Source organism: Oncorhynchus keta, unplaced genomic scaffold (genome assembly GCF_023373465.1).
Source record: "Oncorhynchus keta strain PuntledgeMale-10-30-2019 unplaced genomic scaffold, Oket_V2 Un_contig_13784_pilon_pilon, whole genome shotgun sequence".
Taxonomy (NCBI): domain Eukaryota; kingdom Metazoa; phylum Chordata; class Actinopteri; order Salmoniformes; family Salmonidae; genus Oncorhynchus; species Oncorhynchus keta.
The window spans coordinates 9,483-30,748 of NW_026278357.1; the positions used below are offsets into that span (position 1 = coordinate 9,483).

The window sequence follows — 21,266 nt, forward strand, 5'->3', positions numbered from 1 at the left end:
CTAAGTAGTTGCGAAGCTGCGGAAGTTGTCCATGATGAGATTCGGAACACGCTTGCCTTAAGCAACCTTCTATCATATGTAACCATACCAATCGTAACATATTTATTATTTCTAGCTGTCATGAAATATAGTTCAGACTGGTCTCAGACTAGACGTAACATAGTATGACACTCAAATTAATATTGTAATGGCCCTGGTTTATATGACAGAGTCGATTTCCGCGTTTTATAAACCTAGGTCGTTACAATACTCATTTGAGTGTCCTTGATTATACTAACGACCCTGGGTTTATAAGCGGAAATCGACTCTCGCATATAAACCAGGGCCATTACAATATTAATTTGAGTGTCCTTGATTATACTATGTTACGTCTAGTCTGAGACCAGTCTGAACTATATTTCATGACAGCTAGAAATAATAAAAAGGTTCAATTACTACACACCTTTTAATAGGGTCAGAGTTCCCACACGAACATATCTCCATTTTACAGCATGTGTTTACAAAAAAAGGGTAATTAGGGTTCTAGCATTCTCTTAATGTCTGTGTTGTAACTGGAAAAAATGATGTCGGCTGCAAATGTTATAAAGCAAGTTAAAACTAAGTGTATATTTTGCATTTGTAATATGAAAGTAAATTACTTTATGTTTTTAGAACCGTAACGTTATCGCAGTTTAGAATAGATTCACATTTTGTAGTATTTGGATGTTTTGGAAATAACATGCAAAGTCCTTGACAAGTTCACAATTTTACAACTGTTAGATGGTTCCTTACCCTGCGAAAATGGACCAGGATAAACTGTAATTCGTGGTACAATTGTTTTTAAACCACCATTACAAACGTTAGCAACTGCTAGCTAAAATCAATAGAAGTGATCATGAGAAACATGTCAATCACCTAAAATCAACTCTCTATATTTGGTTTGATGGACCTTTTTTTAAGGTGATTTGGCCATAACACAACATTCTCACATGCCCTCCATCCATCACTTCCATTGATTTTTATCTAGGGTTGGCTGAAGTTAGCTGAAGTTTGTAATGGCTGTATAAAGAACTAAACCATGGATTCGTTTCTCCTGGCCCATAGACTACTTTCAGGGTGAGGAGTCATCTAACATCAAGCTTTAAAATAGCGAACTACTCCTTTAAGCAGTAAAGGCTTTAATGAATAACTGTAGGCTCCTTATGAGTACATTCTTGGGCTAGCTAGGTCCCAGAGTCCAGTAACGTTCGTTAACATTTGGCAAACCTTATTGTGAGTGATATGTGTATTTCCTTGCCAACAGTGTTATTAAGGCAAGTGGATATTTAGCTAGCCGATCAAACGCTACGATTTAAAATTGAGTTGAGTGGCGACAAATGTGGGTGGACTGAAACTCCGACGTCACATATAATCATGCGTGCTATTATTTGGGTGCTGAAATCTGTCGTTTTTGATAACTTAAATTTGCGACGCCAGAGCTCGTATCGGCACGCTAGACGCTGCTCAGCTCCATCATAAATCGTTGAGTTTAGTCGGCTAGTGGATATTGTGAGAAGTTGATCCGCTTAGGTGGGCATCTGGCAAAACGAACAGTACAGAACAAGCAAACCAGGAAATTGTGTGCTGCTTGTTACAGAAAAGACGTCATACAGCCCTCTAACGTCTGTTGGTCCTTGACGATATGGATGGTCCAGCTGGCCTTGACTGTTCTCACTGTTCAAGGTGGGGTAATTTCTGTATAGAATCAGAATCCTATTTCTTTGTATCTCCTCTTTCTACAGATGGTAGTTTGTCGCTTACACTACTACAGTTTGTGGGTTGACATGAAAGTGTTGTCTCCTGTATTTGTTCACCTTGGTCATTAACATGAACTACATTTTGTCTCCACCTCTTTCAGCTAAAAACTGTACCAAACCCATAGGAGGGCCAAACATGGTTTTGTCAGATGCCTTCATCACGCAAGAGACATTTGTAGATGGCGCAAATGTCACTTTTCAGTGTGCAGTTGGATATGCCAGTACAGGACGGTCTCCGCCAGTCACCTGTACTGCCGGCGTGTGGAGTGAAGTGAAACTGAAATGCGAAAGTAATATAATCGTATTTTGTTTTGAAAAGTTGTGCCATATTCTTGTAAATATTTCCAGTTTTTACTTACCCACTCAACTTGATATATTCATTGCCCATCCTTCAATCGAATTGAAATACTAGCCTGGAATTCAGACCTGTTTTGTGCTAACATTCAACTCTTTCTCACTCTGTCATTTTGAAAATCTGACTGGTTTTCTCTATGGTTGTTTCAGGGAAGTCGTGTGGCAGCCCAGGAGAAGTGACGAACGGCCAGTTTAATACCTCTCAGGGGGTCTTGTTTGGAGACCAGGTAGTTGCTACCTGTAATACTGGGTCAGTGCTTTCTTGAGTCTTAGATGTAATTACATTTTTATTTTTTTAGAATTAACATGTCAACATTTTCACAAAGCTGTCCATTTGTTGGCCTAATTTAGTGATTTTTCCAAATAGGCCTTAATCAAACTTCCCCTCCCTAAAAGCTAAACAAAAAGTAATTCAATTTCAGGCGTATTATCTGTTATTACTATTTTGATCAGAGCTGTGAACAGTCTCTGTTGTAACCCTTACTGTCCTGAAAGTAAAGTTGTAAAAAGTGTCTCGTATTGTCTAATCTTTCTATATTTCAGCTATGTGCTTGTGGGCAGCGGTGTAAGGAACTGTATGGATGGAGGCTGGGATGGCAGAGTTCCTGTATGTGAAGGTTGGTAATCTGAAGGAGCATGTCAAGTGAAAATAACATTAACAGTTCTGTGCATGTGCCTGAATCATCTTTTCATAACTGCTGTTGTGCTCTAATCTGCAGTGGTGAAGTGTGGAAAGCCCCCAAACATTGTCAACGGTTGGCCTGTTGTCCCACCTGATGATACGTATGACTATGGAAATGTCGTGCCATATGCCTGTGAGAAGAATTACACTCTGGTTGGAGCTAAATCCATAACCTGCAGTGAGAATGGAGAATTCCAGCCAGCTCCACCTGAGTGTAAAAGTATGTTGAAAGCTTTCCTTTTCCCCTGTTTTTATAAGTATGATTGTTAACAAAACAATAATGAACTGCTTACACCAGGGGTGTCAAACTCACACCATGGAGGGCCTAGTGTCTACTGGTTTCTCCTTTCAATTAAGATGAGCAGATGAGGGGGAGGTCCTTACTAACTAGTGACCTTAATTCGTCAATCAAGTACAAGGGAGGAGAACCCACAGACATTCACCACTCCCTAGCATTCTCCTCGCCAATGTCCAGTCTCTTGACAACAAGGTTGATGAAATCCGAGCAAGGGTAGCATTCCAGAGGGACATCAGAGACTGTAACGTTCTTTGCTTCACGGAAACATGTCTCACTGGAGAGACGCTATCAGAGACAGTGCAGCCAGCTGGTTTCTCCACGCATCGCGCCGACAGAAACAAACATCTTTCTGGTAAGAAGAGGGGCGGGGGCGTATGCTTTATGGTTAACGGGACGTGGTGTGGCCAAAACAACATACAGGAACTCAAGTCCTTCTGTTCACCTGATTTAGAATTCCTCACAATCAAATGTAGACCGCATTATCTACCAAGGGAATTCTCTTCGATTATAGTCACAGCCGTATATATTCCCCCCCAAGCAGACACATCGATGGCTCTGAACTAACTTTATTTGACTCTTTGCAAACTGGAATCCATTTATCCGGAGGCTGCATTCATTGTAGCTGGGGATTTTAACAAGGCTAATCTGAAAACAAGACTCCCTAAATTTTATCAGCATATCGATTGAGCAACCAGGGTGGGAAAACCTTGGATCATTGCTATTCCAACTTCCGCGACGCATATAAGGCCCTGCCCCGCCTCCTTTCGGAAAAGCTGACCACGACTCCATTTTGTTGATCCCTGCCTACAGACAGAAACTAAAACAAGAAGCTCCCGCGCTGAAGTCTGTTCAACGCTGGTCCGACCAATCTGATTCCACACTCCAAGACTGCTTCCACACTCCAAGACTGCTTCCATCACGTGGGCTGGGATATTTTCCGTATTGCGTCAGACGACAACATTGACGAATACGCTGATTCGGTGTGCGAGTTCATTAGAACGTGCGTTGAAGATGTCGTTCCCATAGCAACGATGAAAAACATTACCAAACCAGAAACCGTGGATTGATGGCAGCATTTGCGTGAAACTGAAAGCGCAAACCACTGCTTTTAATCAGGGCAAGGTGACTGGAAACATGACCGAATACAAACAGTATAGAGACAAAGTAGAATCTCAATTCAACGGCTCAGACACAAGGTATGTGGCAGGGTCTACAGTCAATCACGGATTACAAAAAGAAAACCAGCACTGTCACGGACCAGGATGTCTCCCAGCCAGACTAAATCACTTTTTTGCCTGCTTTGAGGACAATACAGTGCCACTGACACTGCCCGCAACTAAAACATGCGGACACTCCTTCACTGCAGCCGACGTGAGGAAAACATTTAAACATGTCAAACCCTCGCAAGGCTGCAGGCCCAGACTGCATCCCCAGCCGCGCCCTCAGAGCATGCGCAGACCAGTGTGTGTTTACGGACATATTCAATCAATCCCTATCCCAGTCTGTTGTTCCCACATGCTTCAAGAGGGCCACCATTGTTCCTGTTCCCAAGAAAGCTAAGGTAACTGAGCTAAATGACTACCGCCCCGTAGCACTCACTTCCGTCATCATGAAGTGCTTTGAGAGACTAGTCAAGGACCATATCACCTCCACCCTACCTGACACCCTAGACCCACTCCAATTTGCTTACCGCCCAAATAGGTCCACAGACGATGCAATCTCAACCACACTGCACACTGCCCTAACCCATCTGGACAAGAGGAATACCTATGTGAGAATGCTGTTCATCGACTACAGCTCGGCATTTAACACCATAGTGCCCTCCAAGCTCGTCATCAAGCTCGAGACCCTGGGTCTCGACCCCGCCCTGTGCAACTGGGTACTGGACTTCTTGACGGGCCGCCCCCAGGTGGTGAGGGAAGGCAACAACATCTCCACCCCGCTGATCCTCAACACTGGGGCCCCACAAGGGTGCGTTCTGAGCCCTCTCCTGTACTCCTTGTTCACCCACGACTGCGTGGCCATGCACGCCTCCAACTCAATCATCAAGTTGCGGACGACACAACAGTGGTAGGCTTGATTACCAACAACGACGAGACGGACTACAGGGAGAAGGTGAGGGCCCTCGGAGTGTGGTGTGAGGAAAATAACCTCACACTCAACTTCAACAAAACTAAGGAGATGATTGTGGACTTCAGGAAACAGCAGAGGGAACACCCCCCTATCCACATCGATGGAACAGTAGTGGAGAGGGTAGTAAGTTTTAAGTTCCTCGGCATACACATCACAGACAAACTGAATTGGTCCACCCACACAGACAGCATCGTGAAGAAGGCGCAGCAGCGCCTCTTCAACCTCAGGAGGCTGAAGAAATTCGGCTTGTCACCAAAAGCACTCACAAACTTCTACAGATGCACAATCGAGAGCATCCTGTCGGGCTGTATCACCGCCTGGTACGGCAACTGCTCCGCCCACAACCGTAAGGCTCTCCAGAGGGTAGTGAGGTCTGCACAACGCATCACCGGGGCAAAATACCTGCCCTCCAGGACACCTACACCACCCGATGTCACAGGAAGGCCATAAAGATCATCAAGGACAGCAACCACCCGAGCCACTGCCTGTTCACCCCGCTATCATCCAGAAGGCGAGGTCAGTACAGGTGCATCAAAGCTGGGACCGAGAGACTGAAAAACAGCTTCTATCTCAAGGCCATCAGACTGTTAAACAGCCACCACTAACATTGAGTGGCTGCTGCCAACACACTGACACTGACTCAACTCCAGCCACTTTAATAATGGGAATTGATGGGAAATGATGTAAATTACATCACTAGCCACTTTAAACAATGCTACCTAATATAATGTTTACATACCCTACATTATTCATCTCATATGTATACGTATATACTGTACTCTATATCATCTACTGCATCCTTATGTAATACATGTATCACTAGCCACTTTAACTATGCCACTTTGTTTACATACTCATCTCATATGTATATACTGCACTCAATACCATCTACTGTATCTTGCCTATGCTGCTCTGTACCATCACTCATTCATATATCTTTATGTACATATTCTTTATCCCCTTACACTTGTGTCTATAAGGTAGTAGTTTTGGAATTGTTAGCTAGATTACTTGTTGGTTATTACTGCATTGTCGGAACTAGAAGCACAAGCATTTCGCTACACTCGCACTAACATCTGCTAACCATGTGTATGTGACAAATAAAATTTGATTTCCCATGGAATGAGTTTGACACAAGTTGCTTACACTGATAAAATCTATTTGGGCTTCCACTTTTTTCCTCCACCACACAGTCATGATCAAGTTCCAGATGACCTCCTCTGAAAGATAAATGTGTAAATATCACAGTATCTAGCTTAATAAAATCAAACATTATCACAGATGTGCATGAGACAGGCAAGCAGTCTAAAGCATGTTTAATGTGTCGGCCTAATCTAATAATCATGATGCAACATTAAGCTCAGAGGAAGTAGGTTTCAATAGAATCTACACTATTTGATAGATAATGATTAGTTGCATTATTCATAAATGGGTGATTATAACAACATTGTTTATTGCTTCAAGTAGTCTAAAACCAATAAATAATATACTTTTGTCATGTTGTTCACCTCAAAACAGCAGCTAATGACATATGTTTGTTTACGTCTGCAGTGGTGTCATGTCCTAATCCTGTTGTTGAGAATGGTGTTCGGATTGACGGCCGTCCCCCCTATACGTACATGTCTTTTGTGACGTATAGGTGTAATGCTGGATATGAGATGGAGGGACAAGCCAGTCTGACCTGTGAAATAGAAGGCTGGTCAGCTCCTTACCCAACATGCAAAGGTAAGACTGATTTCACTGTTTATTTAACACACTAGCCTAATATTTTAGCTCAGATATTTTGCATCATTTGGTGTTTATGACGGAAATACCAATTTGTCAGCAAACTGTCTTTTTTTTAATGGAATTGGCCTCTACTCATATAAACACAATGAGGTGTTTTTGATAAGAAAAGATGGTACATGTGTTAGTGTTCATGGTAGTTGTTGTTTTTCTCCATATGCATGCCTGTGCATCGCAACCTCTGGTATTTATTTTCCCTTTTTGCACTTTATTTGTGATGGACTAGCTATTGGGTCCAACACCATTCAACTCCTTGGACCACACTGGCTCATTAAAGCATTTAAGAGATCATAACAGTAAAGTGTTATGACAGACCGGACAAGAATAGTTAGTGGCCTAATTACAGTTGAAGTCAGAAGTTTACATACACTTAGGTTGGAGTCATTAAAACGCGTTTTCAACCACTCCACACATTTCTTGTTAACAAACTATAGTTTTGGCCAGTCGGTCAGGACATCTACTTTGTGCATGACACAATTCTTCCAACAATTGTTTACAGATTATTTCACTTATAATTCACTGTATCACAATTCCAGTGGGTCAGAACTTTACATGCACTAAGTTGCTGTGCCTTTAAACAGCTTGGAAAATTCCAGAAGATTGTGTTGTGGCTTTAGAAGCTTTTGATAGGCTAATTGACATCATTTGAGTCAGTTGGAGGTGTACCTGTGGATGTATTTCAAGGCCTACCTTCAAACTCAGTGCCTCTTTGCGTGACATAATGGGAAAATCAAAAGAAATCAGCCACGACCTCAGGGGGGGAAGAAAATGTAGGCCACAAGTCCGGTTCATCCTTGGGAGCAATTTCCAAACGCCTGAACGTACCACATTCATCTGTACAAACAATAGTACGCAAGTATAAACACCATGGGACCATGCAGCCCTCATACCGCTCAGGAAGGAGACACGTTCTGTCTCCTATAGATGATTGTACTTTGGTGCAAAAAGTGCAAATCAATCCCAGAACAACAGCAAAGGACCTTGTGAAGATGCCAGAGGAAACGAGTACAAAAGTATCTATATCCACAGTAAAGAGTCCTATACTGACATAACCCAAAAGTCCGCTTTTCAAGGAAGAAGTCAGTGCTCCAAAACCACCATTAAAAAAAAGGGGACATGGGGACAAAGATTGTACTTTTGGAGAAATGTCCTCTGGTCTGATGAAACAAAAATAGAACTGTTTGGCCATAATGACCATCGTTATGTTTGGAGGAAAAAGGGGAGGCTTGCAAGCCAAAGAACACCATCCTAACCGTGAAGAACGGGGTGGCAGCATCATGTTGTGGGGGTGCATTGCTGCAGGAGGGACTGGTGCACTTCACAAAATAATTTTCCTCCTCGTGATGCCATCTATGTAGATATATTGAATCAACATCTCAAGACATCAGTCAGGAAGTTAAAGCTTGGTCGTAAATGGGTCTTCAATGGACAATAACCCCAAGCATACTTCCAAAGATGTGGCAAAATGGCTTAAGGACAACAAAGTCAAGGTGTTACAGTGGCCATCACAAAGCCCTGACCTCAATCCTATAGAAAATGTGTGGGCAGAACTGGAAAAAGTGTGTGCGAGCAGAGGCCTACAAACCTGACTCAGTTACAAAAGCTCTGTCAGGAGGATTGGGCCAATATTCACCCAATTTATTGTGGGAATCTTGTGGAAGGCTACCTGACTCATTTGACCCAAGTTAAACCATTTAAAGGCAATGCTTCCAATTACTAATTAAGTGTATATAAACTTTTGACCCACTGGGAATGTGATGAAGGAAATAATAGCTGAAATACATAATTCACTCTCCTATTATCCTGATACTTCACATTCTTAAAATAAAGTGGTGATCCTATCACGGAATCCAATCCGGCTGCACGCGTGCACCATCGTGCATAAATGCATTTTGCCCCCCACATCAATCGTGATCCTGATGTGCAGGTTAAAATATATCAAAACATACTCTGAACCAATTATATTCATTTGGGGACAGGTCAAAAACATTAAATATTTATGGCAATTTAGATGGCTAGCTTGCACTTGCTAGCAAATTTGTCCTATTTAGCTAGCTTGCTGTTGCTAGCTAATTTGTCCTGGGATATAAACATTTAGTTATTTTACCTGAAATGCACAAGGTCCTCTACTCCGCCAATTAATCTACACATAACGATCAACCGACTCGTTTCTAGTAATTTCTCCTCCTTCCAGGCTTTTTCTTCCCTTGACTTTATATTGTGATTGGCAACTTTAATAAATTTGGTTCATTACCGCCACTGACCTCGTTCGTCTTTCAGTCACCCACGTGGGTATAACCAATGAGATGGCACATGCCATCTGCTTCTATAAACCAAGGCGGAGATGGAAGATGCAGGATTTGCAGAGCGATCTGCGTCACAAATAGAACTGACTTCTGTTTTAGGCCGTGGCAACGCAGATGCTTGTTGGCGCGCGCATAATTATTGAATAATATAGATTTCTACATTTATTTTGCAGCGCATGTGACAAGCTCGTGTAGTCAGCCTGTAAGACTGTCTCCTGTATTTGTTCACCTTGGTCATTAACATGAACTACATTTTGTCTCCACCTCTTTCAGCTAAAAACTGTACCAAACCCATAGGAGGGGAAAACATGGTTTTGTCAGATGCCTTCATCACGCAAGAGACATTTGTAGATGGCGCAAATGTCACTTTTCAGTGTGCAATTGGATATGCCAGTACAGGATGCTCTCCGACAGTCACCTGTACTGCCGGCGTGTGGAGTGAAGTGAAACTGAAATGCAAAAGTAATATAATCGTCTTTTATTTTTGTTCTGAAAAGTTGTGCCATATTCTTGTAAATATTTCCAGTTTTTACTTACCCACTCGAAACTTGATATATTCATTGCCCATCCTTCAATCTAATTGAAATACTAGCCTGGAATTCGGACCTGTTTTGTGCTAACATTCAACTCTTTCTCACTCTGTCATTTTGAAAGTCTGACTGGTTTTCTCTATGGTTGTTTCAGGGAAGTCGTGTGGCAGCCCAGGAGAAGTGACGAACGGCCAGTTTAATACCTCTCAGGGGGTCTTGTTTGGAGACCAGGTAGTTGCTACCTGTAATACTGGGTCAGTGCTTTCTTGAGTCTTAGATGTAATTACATTTTTATTTTTTTAGAATTAACATGTCAACATTTTCACAAAGCTGTTCATTTGTTGGCCTAATTTAGTGATTTTTCCCAAATAGGCCTTAATCAAACTTCCCCTCCCTAAAAGCTAAACAAAAAGTAATTCAATTTCAGGCATATTATCTGTTATTACTATTTTGATCAGAGGTGTGAACAGTCTCTGTTGTAACCCTTACTATCCTGAAAGCAAAGTTGTAAAAAGTGTCTCGTATTGTCTAATCTTTCTATATTTCAGCTATGTGCTTGTGGGCAGCGGTGTAAGGACCTGTATGGATGGAGGCTGGGATGGCAGAGTTCCTGTATGTGAAGGTTGGTAATCTGAAGGAGCATGTCAAGTGAAAATAACATTAACAGTTCTGTGCATGTGCCTGAATCATCTTTTCATAACTGCTGTTGTGCTCTAATCTGCAGTGGTGAAGTGTGGAAAGCCCCCAAACATTGTCAACGGTGGGCCTGTTGTCCCACCTGATGATACGTATGACTATGGAAGTGTCGTGCCATATGCCTGTGAGAAGAATTACACTCTGGTTGGAGCTAAATCCATAACCTGCAGTGAGAATGGAGAATTCCAGCCAGCTCCACCTGAGTGTAAAAGTATGTTGAAAGCTTTCCTTTTCCCCTGTTTTTATAAGTATGATTGTTAACAAAACAATAATGAACTGCTTACACCAGGGGTGTCAAACTCACACCATGGAGGGCCTAGTGTCTACTGGTTTCTCCTTTCAATTAAGATGAGCAGATGAGGGGGGAGTTCCTTACTAACTAGTGACCTTAATTCATCAATCAAGTACAAGGGAGGAGAACCCGCAGACATTCAGCCCCCCATGGAATGAGTTTGACACAAGTTGCTTACCCTGTAAAATCTATTTGTGCTTCCACTTTTTTCCTCCACCACACAGTCATGATCAAGTTCCAGATGACCTCCTCTGAAAGATAAATGTCTAAATATCACAGTATCTAGCTTAATAAAATCAAACATTATCACAGATTTGCATGAGACAGGCAAGCAGTCTAAAGCATGTTTAATGTGTCGGCCTAATCTAATAATCATGATGCAACATTAAGCTCAGAGGAAGTAGGTTTCAATAGAATCCATCCTATTTATTTGATAGATAATGATGCATTATTCATAAATGGGTGATTATAACAACATTGTTTATTGCTTCAAGTAGTCTAAAACCAATAAATAATATACTTTTGTCATGTTGTTCACCTCAAAACAGCAGCTAATGACATATGTTTGTTTACGTCTGCAGTGGTGTCATGTCCTAATCCTGTTGTTGAGAATGGTGTTCGGATTGACGGCCGTCCCCCTATACGTACATGTCTTTGGTGACGTATAGGTGTAATGCTGATATGAGATGGAGGGACAAGCCAGTCTGACCTGTGAAATAGAAGGCTGGTCAGCTCCTTACCCAACATGCAAAGGTAAGACTGATTTCACTGTTTATTTAACACACTTTAGCCTAATATTTTAGCTCAGATATTTTGCATCATTTGGTGTTTATGACGGAAATACCAATTTGTCAGCAAACTGTCTTTTTAAATGGAATTGGCCTCTACTCATATAAACACAATGAGGTGTTTTTGATAAGAAAAGATGGTACATGTGTTAGTGTTCATGGTAGTTGTTGTTTTTCTCCATATGCATGCCTGTGCATCGCAACCTCTGGTATTTATTTTTCCCTTTTTGCACTTTATTTGTGATGGACTAGCTATTGGGTCCAACACCATTCAACTCCTTGGACCACACTGGCTCATTAAAGCATTTAAGAGATCATAACAGTAAAGTGTTATGACAGACCGAACAAGAATAGTTAGAAGTGGCCTAATTACAGTTGAAGTTGGAAGTTTACATACACTTAGGTTGGAGTCATTAAAACACGTTTTCAACCACTCCACAAATGTCTTGTTAACAAACTATTGCTTTGGCCAGTCGGTCAGGACATCTACTTTGTGCATGACACAATTCTTCCAACAATTGTTTACAGATTATTTCTTATAATTCACTTTATCACAATTCCAGTGGGTCAGAACTTTACATGCACTAAGTTGCTGTGCCTTTAAACAGCTTGGAAAATTCCAGAAGATTGTGTTGTGGCTTTAGAAGCTTTTGATAGGCTAATTGACATCATTTGAGTCAGTTGGAGGTGTACCTGTGGATGTATTTCAAGGCCTACCTTCAAACTCAGTGCCTCTTTGCGTGACATAATGGGAAAATCAAAATAAATCAGCCACGACCTCAGGGGGGAAAAAAATGTGTAGATGGCGCAAATGTCACTTTTCAGTGTGCAATTGGATATGCCAGTACAGGATGGTCTCCGCCAGTCACCTGTACTGCTGGCGTTTGGAGTGAAGTGAAACTGAAATGCGAAAGTAATCGTCTATTTATTTTTGTTCTGAAAAGTTGTGCCATATTCTTGTAAATATTTCCAGTTTTTACTTACCCACTCAACTTGATATATTCATTGCCCATCCTTCAATCTCTATATTTGTAATATCTGTATCACAATCCCAGTGGGTCAGAACTTTACATGTGCTAAGTTTACTCTGCCATGTCAATTGGATGTGTACCTGTGGCTGTATTTCAAGGCCTACCTTCAAACTCAGTGCCTCTTTGCTTGACATCATGGGAAAATCAAAAGAAATCAGCCAAGACCTCAAAGAAAAAAATGTAGACCACAAGTATGGTTCATCCTTGGGAGCAATTTCCAAACACCACGTTCATCTGTACAAACAATAGTAAGCAAGTATAAACACCATAGCCGCGCAGCCGTCATACCGCTCAGGAAGGAGACGCCTTCTGTCTCGTATAGATTATTGTACAAATCAATCCCAGAACAACAGCAAAGGACCTTGTGAAGATTCCAGAGGAAACAAGTACAAAAGTATCTATATCCACAGTAAAACGAGTCCTATAGTGACATAACCTAAAAGTCTGCTTTGCAAGGAAGAAGTCAGTGCTCCAAAACCACCATTAAAAAAGGGGACATGGGGACAAAGATTGTATTTTTGGAGAAATGTCCTCTGGTCTGATGAAACAAAAATAGAACTCTTTGGCCATAATGACTATCGTTATGGAGGAGAATGCGGAGGCTTGCAAGCTGAACACCATCCCAACCGTGAAGCACGGGGGTGGCAGCATCATGTTGTGGGGGTGCTTGCTGCAGGAGGGACTGGTGAACTTCACAAAATAGATGGCAGCATGAGGAGGAAAATTGTGGATATATTGAAGCAACATCTCAAGACATCAGTCAAGAAGTTAAAGCTTGGTCGCAAATGGGTCTTCAATGGACAATAACCCCAAGCATACTTCCAAAGTTGTGGCAAAATGGCTTAAGGACAACAAAGTCAAGGTATTACAGTGGCCATCACAAAGCCCTGACCTCAATCCCATAGACAATTTGTGGGCAGAACTGAAAAGCATGTGCGAGCAAGGAGGCCTACAAACCTGACTAATTTACACCAGCTCTGTCAGGAGGAATGAGCCAAAATTCACCCAACTTATTGTGGGAAGCTTGTGGAAGGCTGCCTGACTCATTTGACCCAAGTTAAACCATTTAAATGCAATGCTACCAAATACTAATTAAGTGTATATAAACTTTTGCCCCACTGGGAATGTGATGACAGAAATAATAGCTGAAATACATAATTCACTCTCCTATTATCCTAACACTTCACATTCTTAAAATAAAGTGGTGACCTATCACTTAATCCAATCCGGCTGCACGCATACGCCATCGTGCATAAATGCATTTTGACTTCTATTTTAGGCCTTGGCAACGCAGATGCTGGTTGGCGCGCGCATAATAATTGAATAATATAGATTTCTAACTTTATTTTGCAGCGCATGCGACACAAGCGGTGGTCAGCCTGTATGACAGGAAATTTTTACTCTGATTTTAAATGTTAGAAATTGTGAACCTGAGTTTAAATGTATTTGGCTAAGGTGTATGTTAACTTCTGACTTCAACTGTATGTGTAATGTCTTTATAGCCCTTTTGACTACAACAAACCCCACTACTGTGGCTACTACAAAGATGTCCACAGTAAGAGCGTTTTGATAATGCTTGGCACAATCCTAATCTATTTGTTTTTTATATATATAAAAATTGCTTACTTTGTTTATTAGGTACCACCCAGTCACGAAAAGGATCGTTCCTATAGATAGTGAGTCACGTCGCTTGCTATATAAAGCAGGCATCGAGGCATTCGGTTACTGTTCGATTGAACATTTAGAATGGGTAAAACGAGTGACCAATGCGACTGAGCGTGGTATGATCGTCAGTGCCAGGTGCGCCGGATCCAGTATCTAAGAAACGGTAGCCGGGCTTCTCCCCGCACTAGGCTTTTCACGCACAACAGTGTCTAGGGTTTATCAAGAAGGGTGCTACGTGCAAAAAAAACATCCAGTCAGCGGCAGTCATGTGGACGAAAACAGCTTGCTGATGAGGGAGGTTGAAGGAGAATGGCAAGAATCATGTAAGCTAACAGGCAGGCAACAAGCAAATAATGACAGTACAACAGTGGTATGTAGAACGGCTTCTCGGACCGACACAACTCATCGGTCACGGATGGGCTATTACACCAGGTCCAACTCTTATCAGCTAAAAACAAGAGGAGGCACGTGATCACCAACACTGGATAATTGAGGAGTGGAAAAACATTGCCTGGAACATGACAGTTTGTTCAGTTTACTTGAGTGGCCTGTGCAGTCCACAGACCTCAACCCATTAGAGCATCTTTGGGATTAAATGAAACCGGCTGTTTGCAGCATGAATGTGCCGCCTCTCAGTCTGCAGAAACTGCATGATGCTGTCGCTTCCTCATGGGACCAACATCCCTGTGGAATGTTTCCGACACTTTGTATAATGCCCTGAATAATTCAGGCTATTCTGGAGTCAAAGAGGTGTCTGACCTGGTACTAATGGGTGTACCTAATAAACTGATATTTCCATGACTGACCAGGTGAATCAGGTGAAAGCTATGATCCCTTATTGATTTCACCTGTTAAATCCCACTTCAGTGTATATGAATGGGAGGAGAACGTTTAAAGGATTTTTTAAGCAATGAGACAACTTCTGTATGTGTGCCATTCAAATGGTGAATGGGCAAGACAAAAATATTTATGTGCCTTTTGAACGGGTATGGTAGTAGGTGCCAGGCGCACTGTTTTGAGTGTGTCAAGAACTGCAACACTACTGTGTTTTCACACTCGACAGTTTATTTTATTTTACCTTTATTTAACTAGGCAAGTCAGTTAAGAACAAATTCTTATTTTCAATGACTGCCTAGGAACAGTGGGTTTCCCGTGTGTAATGGTCCACCATCCAATGGACAACCAGCCAACTTGACAACTGTGGGAAGCATTGGAGTCAAATGTTTAGTACACTCGGTGTACTGTATATAGCCGAGCAATGGCTTTGATTCTGACCCCTCATGTTCTTCTCCATAGCATTACCTAGCCTACCCGGAGAAGTCAAGTAGGAAAGCTGCCATTACAGTCAATATTACTCGCCAACGTGCAATCATTGGACAATAAATTAGACGAGGTACGATCACGAATATCCTACCAACGGGACATAAACTGTAATATCCTATGTTTCACTAAATCGTGGCTGAATGACGACATGGATATTCAGCTAGCAGGATATACGCTGCACCGGCAATATAGAACCACACACTCCGGTAAGACGAGGGGTGGTGGTCTGTGCATATTTGTAAACAACAGCTGGTGCAAGAAATCTAAGGAAGTCTCTAGATTTTACTCGCCTGAAGTAGAGTATATTGTGATAAACTGCAGGCCACACTACTTGCCTAGAGTTCTCAGCTATACTTTTTGTGGCTGTTTATTTACCACCACAAACAGATGCTGGCACTAAGACCACACTCAGTCAGCTGTATAAGGAAATAAGCGAACAGGAAACCACTCACCCAGAGGCAGCGCTCCTAGTGGCCGGAGACTTTAATGCAGGGAAACTTTAATCAGTTCTACCAAATCTCTATCAATATGTTAAATGTGCAACCAGAGGGGGAAAAAATCTAGATCACCTGTACTCCACACACAGAGACGCGTACAAAGCTCTCCCTCGCCCTCCATTTGGTAAATCCCACCACAACTCTATCCTCCTGATTCCTGCTTACAAGCAACAATTAAAGCAGGAAGCACAAGTGACTCGGTATGTAAAAAAGTGGTCAGATGAAGCAGATGCTAAAACTACAGGACTGTTTTGCTATCACAGACTGGAACATGTTCCGGGATTCTTCTGATGGCATTGAGGAATACACCACATCAGTCACTGGCTTAATCAATAAGTGCATCGAGGACGTCGTCCCCACAGTGACTGTACGTACATACCCCAACCAGAAGCCATGGATTACAGGCAACATTCACACTGAGCTAAAGGGTAGAGCTGCTGCTTTCAAGATGCGGGACTCTAACCCGGAAACTTATAAGGAATACTGCAATGCCCTGCGACGAACCATCAAACAGGCAAAGCGTCAATACAGGGCTAAGATTGAATCATACTACACTGTCTCCGACGCTCGTTGGATGTGGCAGGGCTTGCAAACTATTACAGACTACAAAGGGAAGCACAGCTGCGAGCTGCCCAGTGACACGAGCCTACCAGACGAGCTAAATCACTTCTATGCTCGCTTCGAGGCAAGCAACACTGAGGCATGCATGAGAGCATCAGCTGTTCCGGACGACTGTGTGATCACGCTCTCTGTAACTGAAGTGAGTATAACATACACAAGGCTGCGGGGCCAGACTGATTACCAGGATGTGTGCTCCGGGCATGTGCTGACCAACTGGCAGGTGTCTTCACTGACATTTTCAACATGTCCCTGATTGAGTCTGTAATACCAACATGTTCCAAGCAGACCACCATAGTGCCTGTGCCCAAGAACACTAAGGCAACCTGCCAAAATGACTACAGACCCGTAGCACTCACGTCCAAAGTGCTTTGAAAGGCTGGTAAATAGTTCACATCAACACCATTATCGCAGAAACCCTAGACACTCCAATTTGTATACCGCCCAAACAGATCCACAGATGATGCAATCTCTATTACACTGCCCTTTCCCACCTGGACAAAAGGAACACTTATGTGAGAATGCTGTTCATTGACTACAGCTCAGCTTTAAACAGCATAGTGTCGTCAAAAGCCCTCACTAAGCTAAGGACCCTGAGACTAAACACCTCCCTCTGCAACTGGATCCTGGACTTCCTGACGGGCCGCCCCAGGTGGTGAGGGTAGGTAGCAACACATCTGCCATGCTGATCCTCAACACTGGAGCAACCCAGAGGTGCTTGCTCAGGCTCCCTGTTTACCCACGACTGCATGGCCAGGCACGACTCCAACACCATCATTAAGTTTGCAGATGACCCAGCCTGAACAACGACGAGACAGCCTATAGGGAAGTCGTCAGAGACCTGGCCGGGTGGTGCCAGAATAACAACCTATCCTTCAATGTAACCAAGACTAAGGAGATGATTGTGGACTACAGGAAAAGGAGCACTGGGCACGCCCCAATTCTCTTCGACGGGGCTGCAGTGGAGCAGGTTGAGAGCTTCAAAGACCCCAGCCACCAGTCATACTTGATTCCAACCTCTCTTTTAAAAAGAATGTGAAAAAGGTAATTCAAATAACTAAATTCAATCTAGCTAATTTCCGATTTATACGAAATTGTTTGACTACAGAGGTAGCAAAACTGTACTTCAAATCTATGATACTCCCCCACTTAACATACTGCTTGACTAGTTGGGCCCAAGCTTGCTGTACAACATTTAAAACCTATTCAGTCTGTCTACAAACAGGCTCTCAAAGTGCTTGATAGGAAGCCCAATAGCCATCATCATTGTCATATCCTTAGAAAGCATGAGCTCTTGATTTGGGAAAATTTTGTGCAATACACCGACGCATGTCTTGTATTCAAGATCCTTAATGGCCTGGCTCCCCCTCCACTCAATATTTTTGTTAAACAGAAAACCCAGACATATGGCAGCAGATCCACAAGGTCTGCCATGAGAGGTGACTGTATAGTTCCTCTAAGGAAAAGCACCTTAGTAAATCTGCATTCTCTGTGAGAGCTTCCCATGTCTGGAATACACTGCCATCAGACACACATAACTGCACCACATATCACACTTTCACAAAATGCTTGAAGACATGGCTCAAGGTCAATCAGATTTGTGAACATGGTCCCTAGCTGTGTTGCCGCTTTCCATGTTGTCTGTAACTTGTGAGAGGTGTGGAAACACTTGGTTGCTTTTATGAATTTTGTCTTGCTGCTTTTTGTTCTGTCTGTATGCTATGTCTTGCTTGTCCTATGTTGCTATGTTTTGCTTGTTCTATGGTGCTATTGTCTATATTGTAATTGTTTTTAATAACCTGCCCAGGGACTGCGGTTGAAAGTGCTTGCTGGCTAAAACCGCCACTTTTACTGAAACGTTGATTAATGTGCACTGTCCCTGTAAAAAATAAAATAAACTAAACTAAAAAACAGTCATAGACTGTTCTCTCTACTACCGCATAGCAAGCGGTTCCAGAGTGCCAAGTCTAGGACAAAAAGGGTTCAACAGTGTTTACCCCCAAGCCATAACAGCCTGAACAGGCAACCAAATGGTTACCCGGAATATTTGCATTGTGTGCCCCACACCCACCCCACTGCTGCTACTCTCTGTTTTATCATATATGCATAGTCACTTTAACAATACATTCATGTACATACCACCTCAATTGGCCTGACCAACCAGTGCCATGCACATTGGCTAACCGGGCTATCTGCTACTCTGTTCATCATACACTGCTCAAAAAAATGAAGGAACACTAAAATAACACATCCTAGATCTGAATTAATGAAATATTCTTATTAAATACTTTTTTCCTCTACATAGTTGAATGTGCTGACAACAAAATCACACAAATTATCAATGGAAATCAAATTGATCAACCCATGGAGGTCTGGATTTGGATTCACACTCAAAATTAAAGTGGAAAACCACACTACAGGCTGCTCCAACTTTGATGTAATGTCCTTAAAACAAGTCAAAATGAGGCTCAGTCGTGTGTGTGTGCCTCCACGTGCCTGTATGACCTCCCTTACAACGCCTGGGCATGCTCCTGATGAGGTGGCGGATGGTCTCCTGAGGGATTTCCTCCCAGACCTGGACTAAAGCATCCACCAACTCCTGGACAGTCTGTGGTGCAACGTGGCGTTGGTGGGTGGAGCGAGACATGATGTCCCAGATGTGCTCAATTGGATTCAGGTCTGGGGAACGGGCGAGCCAGTCCATAGCATCAATGCCTTCCTCTTGCAGGAACTGCTGACACACTCCAGAGGTCTAGCATTGTCTTCCATTAGGAGGAACCCAGGGCCAACCGCACCAGCATATGGTCTCACAAGGGGTCTGAGGATCTCATCTCGGTACCTAATGGCAGTCAGGCTACCTCTGGCGAGCACATGGAGGGCTGTGCGGCCCCCCCAAAGAAATGCCACACACCATGACTGACCCACCGCCAAACAGGTCATGCTGGAGGATGTTGCAGGCAGCAGAACGTTCTCCACGGCGTCTCCAGACTCTGTCACTTCTGCCACATGTGCTCAGTGTGAACCTGCTTTCATCTGTGAAGAGCACAGGGCGCCAGTGGCGAATTTGCCAATCTTGGTGTTCTCTGGTAATTGCCAAAAGTCCTTCACGGTGTTGGGCTGTAAGTACAACCCCCACCTGTGGACGTCGGGCCCTCATACCACCCTCATGGAGTCTGTTCCTGACCGTTTGAGCAGACACATGCACATTTGTGGCCTGCTGGACAGACACAGCAAACCTTGCCACAGCTCGCATTGATGTGCCATCCTGGATGAGCTGCACTACCTGAGCCACTTGTGTGGGTTGTAGACTCCGTCTCATGCTACCACTAGAGTGAAAGCACCGCCAGCATTCAAAAGTGACAAACCTCAGCCAGGAAGCATAGGAACTGAAGTAGTCTGTGGTCCCCACCTGCAGAACCACTACTTTATTGGGGGTGTCTTGCTAATTGTCTATAATTTCCACCTGTTGTCTATTTCATTTGCACAACAGCTTGTGAAATTTATTGTCAATCAGTGTTGCTTCCTAAGTGGACAGTATGATTTCACAGAAGTGTGATTGACTTGGAGTTACATTGTGTTGTTTAAGTGTTCCCTTTATTTTTTTGAGAAGTGTATATGCATAGTCACTTTAGCCATACCTACATGTACATACTACCTCAATTAGCCTGACTAACAGGTGTCTGTATATAGCTTTGCTACTGTTATTTTCAAATGTCTTTTTACTGTTTTATTTCATTACTTACCTACACACACCTTTTTTTCGCACTATTGGTTAGAACCTGTAAGTAAGCATTTCACTGTAAGGTCTACCTACACCTGTTGTCACGTGCGCCGAATACAAACTTTCATTTGATCAGAGAGTGCCTTTTGTACAGCTGAACCTGTCACCGAACACATTAACTCATTGTATTAGCCTAACCTTTGATCCTTTGTGGTAATAGTCTGAGGCTTTTGAATGACCTTAACACCAAGTTAATGTCAGTCTCTGGCTGAGGTAAAGAATCGTCATTTGTTCTGTGTGGTATACACAGCCTAGTATGCTCACTAAATTCCCTAGTTTTTGTCTAAACTTCCATTGACACTTGAATTATACATTCAAATGTAATCTGGACGGCATCCAGTGGTAGTTTATGGTGTATTTTCTCCAGACTCTCCTTCACCTGAAACAAAGGACTGATTGTGATCTGAATATATGTAACAATGTACCTGTCAAGTGGTCATGGAGAAAATCTTAACCCATATCAAATGCATGAAGTAATCCTACGCTGTCCTCACAAACAGCTGAATCCTACCTTGAGCTATGTGAGCTCATGGCCTCAAACACGGAAATAAAATGTTGAATGTGTTGAAATGTAACACTAGTTTCTTCACCAGCATGCCAAGCCACTAACACCACCTCATTCTTTCACTACATTATTTGATTTGTTTTATCCAACATCCGTATTCTGTATTAGTAATTGTTAAATCTGTGTGTTCTCTGTCCCTTTTATGTA

At 42.7% G+C, this 21,266-nt stretch overlaps 1 protein-coding gene across 1 annotated transcript; it reads left to right on the top strand.

Moving 5' to 3' along the window:
- Nucleotides 1–1,615: 1,615 nt before the first annotated feature.
- Nucleotides 1,616–11,530, top strand: LOC127918216 (C4b-binding protein alpha chain-like). The gene is made up of 11 exons (XM_052501484.1): nt 1,616–1,701; nt 1,877–2,065; nt 2,280–2,379; nt 2,673–2,746; nt 2,849–3,031; nt 6,794–6,967; nt 9,607–9,795; nt 10,018–10,117; nt 10,412–10,485; nt 10,588–10,770; nt 11,433–11,530. The coding sequence occupies exons 1-11, from the start codon at nt 1,665–1,667 to the stop codon at nt 11,510–11,512; spliced, it is 1,383 nt and encodes a 460-aa protein (XP_052357444.1). The 5' UTR covers nt 1,616–1,664; the 3' UTR covers nt 11,513–11,530.
- The last annotated feature ends 9,736 nt before the right edge of the window (nt 11,531–21,266 follow it).